This window comes from Poecilia reticulata, chromosome 6 (assembly GCF_904066995.2).
Source record: "Poecilia reticulata chromosome 6, P_reticulata-male-v2, whole genome shotgun sequence".
NCBI lineage: Eukaryota > Metazoa > Chordata > Actinopteri > Cyprinodontiformes > Poeciliidae > Poecilia > Poecilia reticulata.
In genome coordinates this window covers 29737246-29751746 of record NC_088835.1, presented here as the reverse complement: position 1 = coordinate 29751746, position 14501 = coordinate 29737246, and the positions used below count along the sequence as shown (strand labels likewise).

The 14501-nt window shown below is 40.4% G+C and overlaps 1 protein-coding gene across 2 annotated transcripts in view; it reads left to right on the top strand.

The window, feature by feature from the left end:
• Nucleotides 1-14501, top strand: part of gnao1a (guanine nucleotide binding protein (G protein), alpha activating activity polypeptide O, a) — a 107296-nt gene that overhangs the window by 25528 nt on the left and 67267 nt on the right. For both annotated transcript variants that reach the window (XM_008412506.3, XM_008412507.3), the window contains exon 3: nt 152-293. In XM_008412506.3, the coding sequence (XP_008410728.1) occupies nt 152-293 (142 nt within the window). The remainder of the gene's footprint in view (nt 1-151; nt 294-14501) is intronic.

The window sequence follows — 14501 nt, the reverse complement described above, 5'->3', positions numbered from 1 at the left end:
CTGGTAATAAACCCTCCCTTATGTCCCAGTGTCTGTGTTTTTCTTTGTCTTTTTGTTATAGTCTTCCACCAATTTATCTCTCTTCTAAAAGGGAAAAAACAACAACCTTCTCCTAAAATAAAAACTGACTTTCTTGTGTGTTTCTGTCCAGGATCATCCATGAGGACGGTTTTTCTGGTGATGACGTAAAGCAGTACAAGCCTGTCGTTTACAGCAACACCATCCAATCTCTGGCTGCCATCGTCCGCGCCATGGATACGCTGGGCCTGGAGTACGGAGACAAAGAGCGCAAGGTCAGAGAAATGCTTTGGAAAGTAGACCCGCCGCTGACGAGCTGCAAAATATGCACACCACTTCCCAAATGAGCTGCTTCACAGTCACAACCAATCCAGTTTATTTATATTCATTTCAGCAACAAGACAGTCAACATGCTTTAAATCATGAAAACATCACACAGTCATCAATAGTCAAGAATCCTCATCGAACTCATCTACACGTGAAATATGTTGATCCATGTTTCACTAATCAAAGGCAAACAGGTGGTTTTAGCTTGTATTGAAAAGGAGCTCAGTGTTTCAGCTGTTTTGCAGTTTTCTGGAAGTTTGTTCCAGACGTGTGGTCCATAGAAGCTGAATGCTGCTTCTCTGTGTTTGGTTCTGGTTCTGGGGATGCAGAACCAGAACCAGAAGACCTGAGAGGTTCTGGAAGGTTGATCCAGCAACAGCAGATCTTTAATGTTTTTTACTGCTAAGCTGTTTATAAACTAACATCAGTATTTTAAAGTCCATTCTCTGAGTGAAGGACTGTAGAACCGGGTGATGTGCTCCATCCTCCTGGCTTTAGTCAGGACTCCAGCAGCAGCGTTCTGGATCAGCTGCAGCTGGAGGATTGATGTTTCAGGCAGAACTGTGAAGACGCTGTTGCAGTAATAAATGCATCTAAAGATAAATGCATTGGATGAGTTTCTGTAGGTCTTGTTGGCACATTATTTCTCTAATCCTAAAAATGTTCTTCAGGTGATAGAAGGCCGACTTTGTAATTGTCATTATGTGGCTCTGGAGGTTCAGGTCAGAGTTCATCACTGTACCGCCACTATTTCAGTTTGATCTCCAGTTTATGTAATAACTGGAGCTGTGCTGACTCTACATCTTTCCTCTTTGGGTCTAAAGATGAAAAACTTCAGTTTTGTTTCTGTTCGGCTGGATAGAAGTTTGTATTCAGGATTAATTTGACCCACTGAACTTTGCCTCCGCTTCCTGACACAGAAACACACTTCCTGTCTTTCAGCCACCTTGAGTCCAGCTCTTGTAACAGACTCCTCTACGCCCGCTTCTCTTCTACCTCTGCAGATTTAATGGTTGCTCTGTAATTATCTCTGTCGTGGTCGGTGATGGAGAACACTATAGCTAATGCACGTATTAACTCATCCTTGAATGTAACGACTTGGTATTCAACTGGTGCTGGAGGGGTTTGTTAATGTTAAACCTCCATAAAACTGCAGGGATGGAGTGGCAACATTAATGATCAATCAGAAAATGGCACAGAGATCACATGACTCAAGCTGTTCAGCAGGGCCAGGTAAATGCTTACGCCACATCTTACACATGCAGTTTATAGAGTATTAATCCCTTTGTGAGGTGGCTCATGCTTTCTTTCCTGCTCTTTGTCTGTATAGCAGCAAATTGTTGGTTATTGGAGCCGTTTCTTGTGATATTTGACGTATATCTCCCAGATTTAAAGGCTAATAAAAAAGGCTGCCAGCCAACTCTGTCATGCAGAATTCCATCTTGTCAGGCTGCGTTAGTCCTGCTTCTGCCTTTGCTAAATCCCCACAGCAGGCAAGTTCAATATGTAATACGCTAATTGGGGATTATGCATCTAATCCAAAGAATAACACCAGTTCTGTCTGAATTTGGAGCAGTGAGGTAAAGGTTAATTAACAACGCAGGGACAAACCGTGACATAGCGCTTAGTTATATCCAACATCTAATCTGTGTTTTGCTGCGACTTTGGTGCTAAAACATTCATAAACAATCTTTAAAAATCTAAGGTCATAGAAAATAAACTTTGAGTTTGCTCCATTTAAATGGCCAGGGCACAACTTTGTGGGAAAGTTTTCACACAGGCTGTTCAACAGAAAACGTCACACTTTTACTAATAAGCAAATTTATCTTTCAGTTTTGATTTTGACTTCAAACACACAAAACAGTATTTGAAGCACCAGCATAAGGCAAACGAATAAAGGAAAATCATTCTTTTATTTGGGAGCAATCTGGATTCAGAGACAGATTTGCATCATGTATTCAGTTCTCATTTTTTATTATCAGTAAATTTATCTAAATTTAATCCCAAAATCATTCATATGATTTTATTGATCATATGAAGTTTGTGTCTGATTGCAGAAGAGACACAAATCAAATATGAAACTATCTAAAAAGAGCATCAATAAGAAAAAAAACTGTTTTTATCCACATTTTATTAAAAATGGCATGTTGAAAAATACACGCTTCTCAACTGAAAGCTCTGTGTTTGAGGCTGTAAGGTCTCCATGCCATTACCATAATCTGTAGTTCCCTTCACAGATTATCTATTAGCTTCAAGTCAGGACTCTGAAGAGTGGAGTTGGTCAAATCTAAAGATGAGTTTGAATCTGATACCTGCCAGAGGTGTGAATCATTTTGAACGGATCCATGAAACTGCAGTGAGCTACTGACTGACACTGAACTGAAATGAGCCAAAAACATTTCAAAACAAACAACTGAATGTTTGTTCCTCAGTTCATTTACAGTCACTGCCAGATCATTGTCCTGAGTTCCTGTTCTGCTGTCTGCCACAACCCTCTGAATAGTTTTTTTTTTTTGCACAATAAATCATTAACCTGCTGATTGCACGTTGCTGTCATGTTTGGTTCTGCATTTGGGTTCTCCTTCTGCACAATGAACACAACGAACACTCTGCTGCTGCTTTAACCTCTTTCAAAGGCACAGAATATTTTTACTCAGCCAAACTATTGATGTTCTCTGCTGAGATGAAATAACAATAGGCCTATTGATTAAGATAACATATCCGTGTGTGTGTTGGAGTGTTTAGTACACATCGGCATTGCATTTCCTGTTAGAGGTGACGGCATCAGCTTTAAACCTAATGGACTGCTGCTGCTGTGTGTGTGTGTGTGTGTGTGTGTGTGTGTGTGTGTGTGTGTGTGTGTGTGTGTGTGTGTGTGTGTGTGTGTGTGTGTGTGTGTGTGTGTGTGTGTGTGTGTGTGTGTGTGTGTGTGGCACTGCATTATGTTGTTAAATCCTGACATTTGAAAATATTGGATTGTAAATTGCAGAGAAATACTCTAAACGGTTATAAGAATCGACCTCTGACTAAGGAAGACGGTTACTTTTCATTTCATTTGGTGAAATAAGTCAGTCCCTGATGTCGAGTAGCTGAAGGTGAAGAATATTAAGTTTTCTCCATGGGGCTTCATTTCGTTATTCCCACCGCCTGAGGGCCTCTGAAACCTTGAAGGAAGCATTCAGACCAGCTCTGTTAAAGTCTGGTTCATTTGGGGAGGTGTGAATGCTGATCGAACTCTGATGCAGACTAAAAAATAAATGATTTGGTTCATCTGAATGTAGCTTGAGACAACTGGTCAGAGGCTCCATTAAATAAGAGACACAATTAAAGTCACATGGGAACAAGTTTGTTCATGCAGTACGTCATTAAAACGTGCTGCGCCTTCATCCTCTACCCACTTCCTGTCTTCCTCTTCATCTTTTCTGCCACAAGTAACATTCGGCTGCTGATCATATGACTCACATGATGCAAAAAAGTGTTTTTGTTGCTATTTTGAAAAATAAAAACACACAAAAAAAAAATACATTTCATCCTAACTTTTTATTGAAAAACTTGTTTGTTTTTTTAAATTGACGTGTTTCCATTAAGTCACGGTCAGTGGAAGCACAGCTAGAGAAATGCAGAGATCCATGATGTGGTGAAACACATGAGAGGATGAAGGCAGATGATCTAAAAGTAGAAGCGTTTTAGGAGACAGTGGACATTAGACAGACAGAAGGACACAGTGAGTTTGTGTAAACTACGGTCTACACCTCACTTCCCCACCAACGGACCAGACACACTGACTCCCATAAAGCATCAGGAGTGTGTGTGTGTGTGTGTGTGTGTGTGTGCGTGCGTGCGTGTGTGTGTGTGTGTGTGTGTGTGCATAAACACACCTTTCCTTATATTAAATAATCTTTTTTTAGTAGTTTTTCAGGATGGCACTGATTGCTACCTTTGGCGCTCGCTCTCACCTCATCTTCTTTTAGCGCCACACCCACCCACCCCATCTGTTCCCGTGGCCTTCGCTGGTTGCTGTGGCAACCTGGTGTTTTGCCTTGCTCGCAACACATTCCACAAGCTTGTGTCCAAGGGCGGTGTGACACACACACACACACACACACACACACACACACACACCTACACACACACACACACACACACACACACACACACACACACACACACACACACACACACACACACACACACACACACGCACGGTGCAGGCTCGCGCAGTGACAGCAGGCCTGAAATAGACTGTGCTGCCACTGCCGTATGAAGCTTTGAGCACTTTTCACTCAGGCCTGAAGATATGAGCCACTTCACAGCATGTGGGAGCATCTCTATCTCTCTGGATGCTCCTGCAGTGACCTGTTCAGTTCCGTTTTGGGTTTTGTTGCTTCTTTTCCCAGTGATGCAACAAGATTTGCTCACACACTGCAAAAATGCAAAATCTTGCCAAATACCGTTTGTCTCACTTCTAGAGCAAATATCTTAGAAAATTTAAAAGAAGATAAAACAAACTTACAAGTAACTTTTTTGCAATGTATAGGAGCTTGTTTAAAGTCAGTAATTCCTTAATATTGATGAAAAAATCTAAATTATAGTTTCTTTGGCATGGAGAAAATGTCTTAATGTACATGTCTTCTCTTCCAGGGGAACTTTACTTAACTTAAAGTCCTATATCTTGCTGAAAAGTTACTTGTAGGTTAGGTTTTGTCTTATTTCAAGTTTAGTAACATACTTGCACTACAAATTAAACCAAAGCTACTTGGTAAGACATGCAATGTTTATAGTGTCCTCCACTTTCACCAAACGGCCTTCGCTCAGATGTCTGGTTCACAGCGAGAGCAGTGGATGTTTCCATTAGACGGAAGCTACATGTTTTATTAGCTGCTAGGTTCTGGGTTCAAATCCCAGCTTGGCATCTTTCTGGATGAAGTTTCATGTTCTGCCTGTCGATGCTTGAACTGTCTAAAATCTAAAACATGACTTTAGATTTCAGGTGTCTGTATGCACGGCTGTTTGTCCGCTCTTTAGTGGACCCACATCTCATGGATACGTTGTGATGCTATTAATGTTTGTTGTTTTTTTATTAAGAAATATTAACCTTAAAATAATAAAGTCTGCTGCTTGTATGTCTGTAACTTTTATGGGATTTCTGCTAAACTCCAAAAACATAAAGATGATGTTTGTTGATGAGTTTTCAGGTCATATGTTTTTAAAAAGCAGGAAAAACTTTACATTTTATAGTTTTAAGCTGCTGATCACCAGATCAAGCAGATATTGTGGTCTAATAAATTTCAACCTTAAGCTGGTTGGTTGGTGTATCTGTCACTTGGAGATGATGAGAAAAATAAAATTAATGATTTAGAAACTGTTCTGTCAGATTATTTAAATGTGTAGAAACCCCTAAACTGTCCCTGGGGTTTTGACACCATGATGGATTTGCAGATTAATTTTAAAAAAATGGCTGCATGAAACCTTCCAAAGCATCGAACCGACTGAGATCAGATCAGCTTTTCCAACACGGTGATGATGCTGCGTTGACAACAAACTACCTCAGGGAGTTTGATCCTCCTCATCAATTATTTATCCCTGGTATTTCCAGCTGAAAGGTGTCTACAGCTTGATTTTCATACCTGCTAACATTTCACATTTAGACCAGATGTTGCTTAACTTTGTTGTTTATGGAAAACTGAGACATTATTTGGTTTTGTTTACAACCCAAAGATGCTTAGTAAGATGAGAGAAGTTGAACCGTAGAGAATATTTGGAATGGGATGTGAGACTTATGCAGTTTTACTGTGGACATTTTATTTACTCATTATAGAATAGAATAGAAATATTCTATTCTAGGGGAAATTCAGGTTTAGCATCAGATTTTAGGCATGTAGATTCACACAAAAGATGAAAAGTAATGAAAACAAGCAAAAATAAACGAGGAATAATGATGTATCATACAGTAAGGACAAAATTTAAATGTAAAAATATATTGGACCTCCAATCCAAGGAATGTGGAACTTTAAAAATATTGCATACACATCTGTGTATTGAAAAGCAATAAACTATTTCCAATATATGACAATATAAATTGTGCAATCTTTACTTGTATTAAATAAATGTGCTTTTTGTAAATTAGATTTTTTATTAAATCATGGCTGACCTTTCTTCCACCTCTGCAGAGCTTCACTTTATTCTTTTCTGAAAGCACCAAGACCTCTTAAGAGTTCGCCTGAAGCCATCCTGTGTCAGCTGTTCAGCGAGTCTCTGCATTACTGATGGGTTAACCTTTAAATCCACTTCCCATATAGGAATTGCTTCAGTGGATTCAGATAAAGCTGGAGAGATGGCAGTATGTGTGTGTGTCTGCTTGGCAGTTGCGGTAAAGATCCGGTTCTTCTAATCGCTCAGAAACAGAATAAATGGCACCAAGTTTCACATGTTGCTGCAGAGACAGAGACTCATTTAATGAAGCGACTCCAACAGCATTTGTTTAGTTTCCCAACATCGTACTCCATCTAAGTCCAAAGTGGAAGATCTGAAAAAGGAAGTAAAGGATGCAATGTCTTCTGAACTGGAGCACAAATACTTTGGAGAAACACTCAGCATCTCTACGGACTCTTGAAGACGGAGACGCTGCACCATAAAGGGGAGATGGGATGAACAGACGGACGGGATGAAGGGATGAAGCGACGGGACAGAAAATGGACAGAAAGCAGGCCAACCGGCCGGCCTGTTGTTGTGGAAACGGATCCTTATTCTGAAGATTCGTCTGTGTGTCTGGATGAGTTTTAGGTTTTAAAATCTTCTCTGCTCATTAAAAGCACGACTCCCTCCTTCAGTTTCTAAATATTAATCTACATGTCAACAGTTTAACCAGAATACCTGGTGTCTGAGATTATGTTCTAACTATTGATGTTTCATAGAGGTGGCAGACAGACTTTTTTAGGGTTTCGAACTGGGAATGCTGGATGCTGGTTCCAGAGATTACCAAAGGTGAATGAAGTCAGAAAGATAAACCTGGTGGTACAAACTGTTTTCACTGAAGGCAAGTGATGAGCGCCACAAAATCTATAGATCAAAAGACAGAAGAGAAAACATCTTACCGCACACTTTAATACAAATCCAGTTCATATCCAGAGACCTGACGATCTAATCCACTACTGTAGATACAATAATTGATCAAAACCATTTGTGTAAGAAAGCTCAGCCATTGTGGAGGATTGTCTGATGTTAAATTAGTTAAATTTGTCCTTGGAGTTCTGTAAGACCAAAAATCACGAAGTTGTTCCAAGTTCTTGAAAGTAACCATTATTTTTTATTTTATGCCTATTAATAATCAGTTATTGATCAATAATCAAAGGATTATAAATGTAAATTTCAGGGAATGACAAACTTTCCGATTTTTAGCTGTTTTGTTCAAGATGAGCTGAAAAATGTTTGATAAATTTTCCACTACAAGATTAAGAGTCACATAAAAACGGTTCCTGATGTTAATCAGAGTAGAAATCAAGTTTATTTATAACCTTTTAGGTTATAGATCATCACACCTGGTGTGTGTGTGCGTGTGTGCGTGTGTGTGTGTGTGCGTGTGCGTGTGTGTGTGTGTGTGTGTGTGTGTGTGTGTGTGTGTGTGTGTGTGTGTGTGTGTGTGTGTGTGTGTGTGTGTGTGTGTGTGTGTGACAGATCCTTTCCAACCAGGTTAAGAAGGTCACCATGTGGACTGAGCTTTTTATGCGCTCACACACACTCCCAATCGGATGTTTGAAGCTTGTTTGTGTGTTTTTTGCAGTGTGTGTGTTGCTGTTTGAAGTCCTGTGCTCTCTTTGATGCCGCCCCCTACTTTCCACCTTTATTTTCAGCATCATCCCATCGTCTCTCCGCCTCCTCGGTCTGTCATTCCTGTTTTTTCCTTTTCTTTCCTTCTTCATCGTGTTTCTCATCTTTTTTTCCTCCTGCTTTGACTTCCTGTTCTGTCTTTTTTCAGCCATTGTCATTTAATGTCTTGTCTTTTGGCAGGTTGGTGCAGCTGAGAGTTATTTCCTCAGATTTCCTGCATTCATCTTTTGGACTTTCTATTCTCATAGCTCGGCAGATGGGAGGTGACGGGCTGGAATGAACTGCCTCAGTTTGAAGCCCTGGAGTGATGAGGAGTGATTTACTCAAAGATACACACGTTGTGGATTTTAGAGGATAATAATAGTGAACCACAGAACAAGAACGGAGAGAATTTTCGGCATTGTTAGAGTGAGATTGTCAGAAATGAAACGTATCCTAGCAACAGGGAGGACCATGATCCTCCACCTGAGATCAGGGATGCTGGTTTTATCAGTGTTGTCTTTGTTCCATTATTGCTTCAGATTAGGGTCTAAAAATGCCAGGTTTTTATTTTTACTGCAGCATTTCTCTGATGAAGCTTTCCCAGCTCAGTTCCACTGTTCCCAGTTCCACTGTTCCCAGTTTCTGTTCCTTCTTCTCCTCTGACAGGCTGGCTCCGCCCCCCGCTCTCAGTCCTGCTGCCATCCTCTCTCTGCTCCCTCAGTCCAAAGACTTATAGGTTTTATGATCTGGACTGCCTGCTGGTGTGAATGTGAGCGTGTGTGTGTGTGAGTGGGTGTGTGCCAGTCACTGTGATAGCCTGCCAACCAGTACAAACTGGGATGAAATCGAGCATCCTGCCAACTCTGCTGGTAAGCAGCTCAGGAAATAGATGAAGGAAGTAAATTAAAGCAATCGTTTGGTTCTTTTATAATGCATCTTTTACGTCTTTAAGTCCTCAGAAAAACTAAAATTAGATTCTTGGAAACCCGAAGAGCAGATTTTCACAACAGTAAAATATAAAAAATAAAATGCATAATTTCAATGGATAAAAATGTAAACTTTTATCCACCCAGAAACATGCATTTGATGTTCTTAGGCAGGAGGAAGGAAACTGGACCAAAGCAACATTAATTACTTATAAAAACCATGCAATGTTCACCTCCGTTTCAAGCAAATGGTTATCAAAAATGTATATCATGGTCTTTGAATTGTTAATGTGAATCTGTTTGAAACCAACTACCTGAAATTTAGAAACAGAGGTGATAAATGGGTCATAATAATATTCTAATATTCTCTTAATTTACAAGCTGACAACATTTTTTGACTGGATAAAGGTTTTATTAAAATATTTAGCATATTTTATGTTTCTGCAGCACTGGTGACTCACATTGTGACATTATGTGTGTATATATGACAGCACTGCTGAATTACTCATTGAGTTGCTCATTTGCATGAAAGCCTGTAAAGCAGTGGGGTGATTGAAGCGATGCACCTGACAGGATCGTTTCTGCGTCTGGAGCAGAGGTCAGAGTCGCTCTGAGATCCACTCACTCAGCTGCAGCCGCCCGTTTTAGTGCTTTCCCTTCTGTTTGTGTGTCGGTGAACCAGCAGTGCATTTAAATAGGAAAGCCTGTCAAAGTGCATAACATCAGGAAGACTCAGAGTGGAGCCTTAAGGGAAGAAAACACACACTCACACCCTCGTTCAACCAGTCCAGAGATCGCCTGGTAGCATCTTTCTGACTCTCTCTCTCTATCTCACACACACACACACACACACACACACACACACACACACACACACACACACACACACACACACACACACACAGACCTGTGTAAGTCACAGCCTGACTCCCTGAGCAACCAGACTGGTGCTGCCAGCATCACATGACAGGCACATGGACCCGTCTCGCCACGCCGAGCCACAACACCGCACTAAGAACAGAACCATGATTCCTTGCTTCTGTCCTCCACGGTTACCAAGGCTGTCGATCACAGATGCTGGTTTGCAAAACACTTTTGTCTGTGCAATAAAATTTTTAAAATCTAAAAAAAATTAAAAAAAATCACATGCAGAGACGGAAGTAAATGAAACGTAGCTGTAATTATAGTGCTGCTAAATAAGATCGCATAGGAAAAAAATAAAAAAAATATATATTTTTTACCTGACTTGCAAGCATCAGATATGCACGAGAAACTTCCCTGGTTTATTTTGAATCTTCCATGTCACCGTCTCTGATCATAGTCATAAATTCACATTAATTGTGTATATTTATATGATGCATCCCAATAATCAAACGAGTCCAGTGTAGTTTCAGTCATAATCCCATTCAGACACAGTTCATTGAGTTTCCTCCAGTTCCTCCCATTCACAGCTCACAATCTGATGCCCTGCGGAGAAAAATGCTAATAAAGTGTTTTTCCTGCTCATTTTTGGTCACAGAAGAGCAAATCGAAAATTTCCTGGCATTCATTCTTTTGTGACTTTTGTAATTCATTCGATTTTCATGCTGCTCAGTTTTGGACCCATAAAACACCAGCGGCAGAGACGTCAGCAGCAGCTGACTGACGGGAACAAACGTTGATAAAAAGACATGGCCGCGATGCAAACTGACTCAACAGTCACTGCCCTTTGGTCTGTTTGTGGTCACTTTTTATGTTTGGTTTTTTTATGCTGGCTGGAAAACATTTTTGTACATCTCACTTGGTAATAGGTCTGAATGTGGGGGCGGTGGCACCCAGTTCCTTTTGGAAAGCAGAAGTTTTTGACCTTTTCAAAATAGGAGCCTTGGATTTTATGATGGTTACTCTAAGAAAGAAGGATGAATGTAAAAAACCAGATGGATCTTCAGGTTTAACCTGTGTGTGATCACAAGTATGTAGCCATTTTTTGTGCTTTTCTACTTTTCTCCCATGCATTTGTGAGGCCTTTGTTTGCTAAACAGATAATTTGCTATATCTCCAATGTGTTCAACCATCCGATCTAATAAACATCAAGCTAAAGCTTATAGCAGAATGAGCTGTTTGGCATTTGCAGAGAAAATTTTGTAAGTTTTTCATGATCACAACCAACATTTTAAACTTTACTGCTGAGCCCTCAAAATGCTTAAGTTCATGGAGAGCGGTGGGAAAGCTGGTGTGATGAAAGTCACAAACATGCCTGTGATCAGTCATGAAGCTGCTTCCATTTATGAGTCTAGCAGAGGAGGTTTTTTGAAAGGTGCATGCAGACATCAGGGATTTGGTTCTCAGGTGCTCAGAGGCAGGAAGACAACACAAACTTCAGTCTCATGAGAGACGGAAGAGGGAGCAACGGAGAGGAGGACAGAGACATGAATTATTCTCCCTAAGGTGGAAAAATGATGAAAGAAGGGATGGAGAGAAGAAAAGACCAAGGAGCTGGTCTTCTGGGGTTAGTGCGCTGACACACAATGCTTCACCGCTACGTCCCTGTGAGCGTTTGGAGAGAGAGGATCAGGCTAAGAGAGCCTGAATTCCTGTTTCCTTCCCTCTGCTAAACAGCAGAATATCATCACTTTCTGCTTTGCTTTAAATGAACAATAAAGCATGATGCTGTTTCCCAATGTGTGCACACTTAAGGTGCAGCGACACAAAATCCCAGCCTTAAACCGTTTGCATTAAGTTAAGCTTCATTCCCTGCAGGCATCCATGTAGAAAAAAAATAGAACATGACCAAAGCAGCAGGATTAAGTTTATCTGTTGCTGCCTTGGAGCTGCTTGCTAATAATTAGTAAATTCTGTTCACAAGGTCTTCCTAACGCCGCTGGAATACAAATGGAAACTATTTGTAGTTCATTGTAGGCTGATATTGTTGCTGTCAGCCAGCCGCTGGTGGAGCTAATTAGGCCGGGCTAAAAATAGTCGCCTACCTTTAAGATGCATGCAGAATTTTCATCATGTGACAGTGAGTAAAGCTTTCACTGGTGCTTCATTTAGCCATGGTGGTGAAATGACCAGACTGGTGGTTCCACCAGAACAACTTTTACCACAGCTACACGTCTGAATGTCTATGCCAAGATGGATTGAATCACAAAGATGACATAAAACCTTTTATGAGGGACATTTCCATTTCATCTGACAAATTCTCAATGGCTTTTTAGTCTGAGGACCTGTCAGTCCCTAACCTGGTAGAAACCAGCCCATTGTCCCCTGATTGGTTGGCTGCCTATATGTCTTAGCAAGCAGTTGAACAGATGTGGCTTATAGTGAGTGCAGATGTGCTATCCAGTTCCATACATAAGATGTCTTACCAAATGGACTTTAAAGCGTTTTGTTGTTGCAGTTTAATGAAAGGCCTCGTCTTCCTCAAACGTTATGGATCGTCCTCTGGTTTCCACATGCAACGCTCTGATAATCATCCTCTTGTTTACATGTTGGTGATCTAACAGCTGCAGATGTGAAACAGCCCACAGGAGTAACTGATGTACTGATTCTAAAATTCAGCCATTTAACCCGTTCTACTTGGTTCTTTGTGTGTAAAAATGACTCTGACTGTTCACCTGCATAGTAATATAGCCAACATTTCTCAGCTGCGTTGTGTAACAACATACATTTTCATCATGTCAGAAGTATTAGTTTTATTATTGTCAACAAAACATTTCTACAATTAAACAAATACTTTCAAAGAAGGGATGTAAACGATGTAAGTTGATTAATTGTTTATTAGATTAAAATGTGTTTCAGTTGATCAACTAATAACGTCCACTTAGTCCGTTTAGTGTTGTAGCGTGGCCGCCTCTGGTCAACTTTCAGCGCAGCCAGTTGATACAGAAATAAAGATGGCGGGGCCATTCCAGTACGGAAAAGAGAAGTGGTTAGAAATGGTTTATTCAGTTAATATTTAATACAGCTGACACAAAATAATGTTGAAATGTTATTGTTTTTTCTTTCTGTACCACGTTATGTAAAGACGGTTGTCCCTCTTGATACCAGAGAAAACTTTGGTTTTTAAGAAAATGACTGTTTATCAATTAATCAATAAGATTAATTAACTTTAGACCAAACCATTAACTGATAACTTGCGTCCCCATTTAGAAGTTAAACAAAATGTTTTACTGTATTGTGCCAAATCATTTTTGAAGTGTGATTTAGTTATTTCTCCTCCTCTTCCCACCCGGATGTGACCCCTAGAGGAACCTTCAAACAAACCACATCAGTTTTCCGTCAGTTTTCCGGCGGCTCGTGCCAGCGGGATGTCAGACGAGCCCTGATAAATGCTGAATGGGAACTCTAGTGTTCCTCTGGGCATGCTTTCAAGACAAACTACTGACAGGGATTTTTCATAACAACCCCCCCAACGCCAATCTGCAGCCATGCCAGGCCGCGCATTCCCCATAACTCTGAGGATAGGAATTCCTCCAGCTGCCAGCGCAGCGAGTGAAGTGTAGAAACCATTGAGTATTTGAACAGATACCTTCACATCCATGTTATCTTTATAGTTTCAGACCCTTTCAGTGGAAGTCCTGTGTGTATTGAACTCTCCTCTGTCATGTAAATCCTTCATGCTGTTCAGACTCTCAATTATATCAACCTCAAAATAGAAACAGAGATAATTAAAGTGTCTCGGTCTGCTGTATCAAGAACCGGGCCTCTTAAAGGTCCATTCTGCTTTTCCAGTCTGGACAGCGGCATTCTGGGAAATATCTGTTTAAAATATGTTTGGATGAGTGTTGCCAGGGGTTACGTTTGGCCCTCATCCTGTGTGTGTGCAGCATGACTGCAGAGAGAAAAACCCTTTAATTTCCTGAGCTCCCATTTCTATTTCTTCTCTTGCTGTAATTTTGTTGCTGGGTTATATAAACATTCCCTTGAACTCTCTGTGTTTTACACACACACACACACACACACGCAGACACACACACACACACACACACACACACACACTCTCAGGCAGATCCCTGGGATTGTTTTATGTATTTGTGGGCCTTATAGAGAGAAACTCAGACGTCTGAATCTATATTGGTGCCAGTCTCCAGCTGTCACCGGGCGGAGAGGCGGGTTGCACCCCGACATGTTGACAGTCCAACACAGCAGAAGGCTGGAGCGGTAAAGACATTATGGCTGTAAAATACTGAACTAAATAACAAATAAACCTGTTTGCGACTGACAAAATAATATCTCCATTAAGAATTTTTAAAATATTTTTATTTGAAATGTACTGCTCTTCTTACAACTGAAGCTAAACAGAAAAATGATTAGAGATCGTTGGCTTTGCAATTAATTCAACTTAATTAATCACATTTTTATCAAATAGGAGTTTTTGACACAAAAATATATATTTTTTATTCAAATAAATTAGTTTGACAACCAAATCTGTAAAGATAT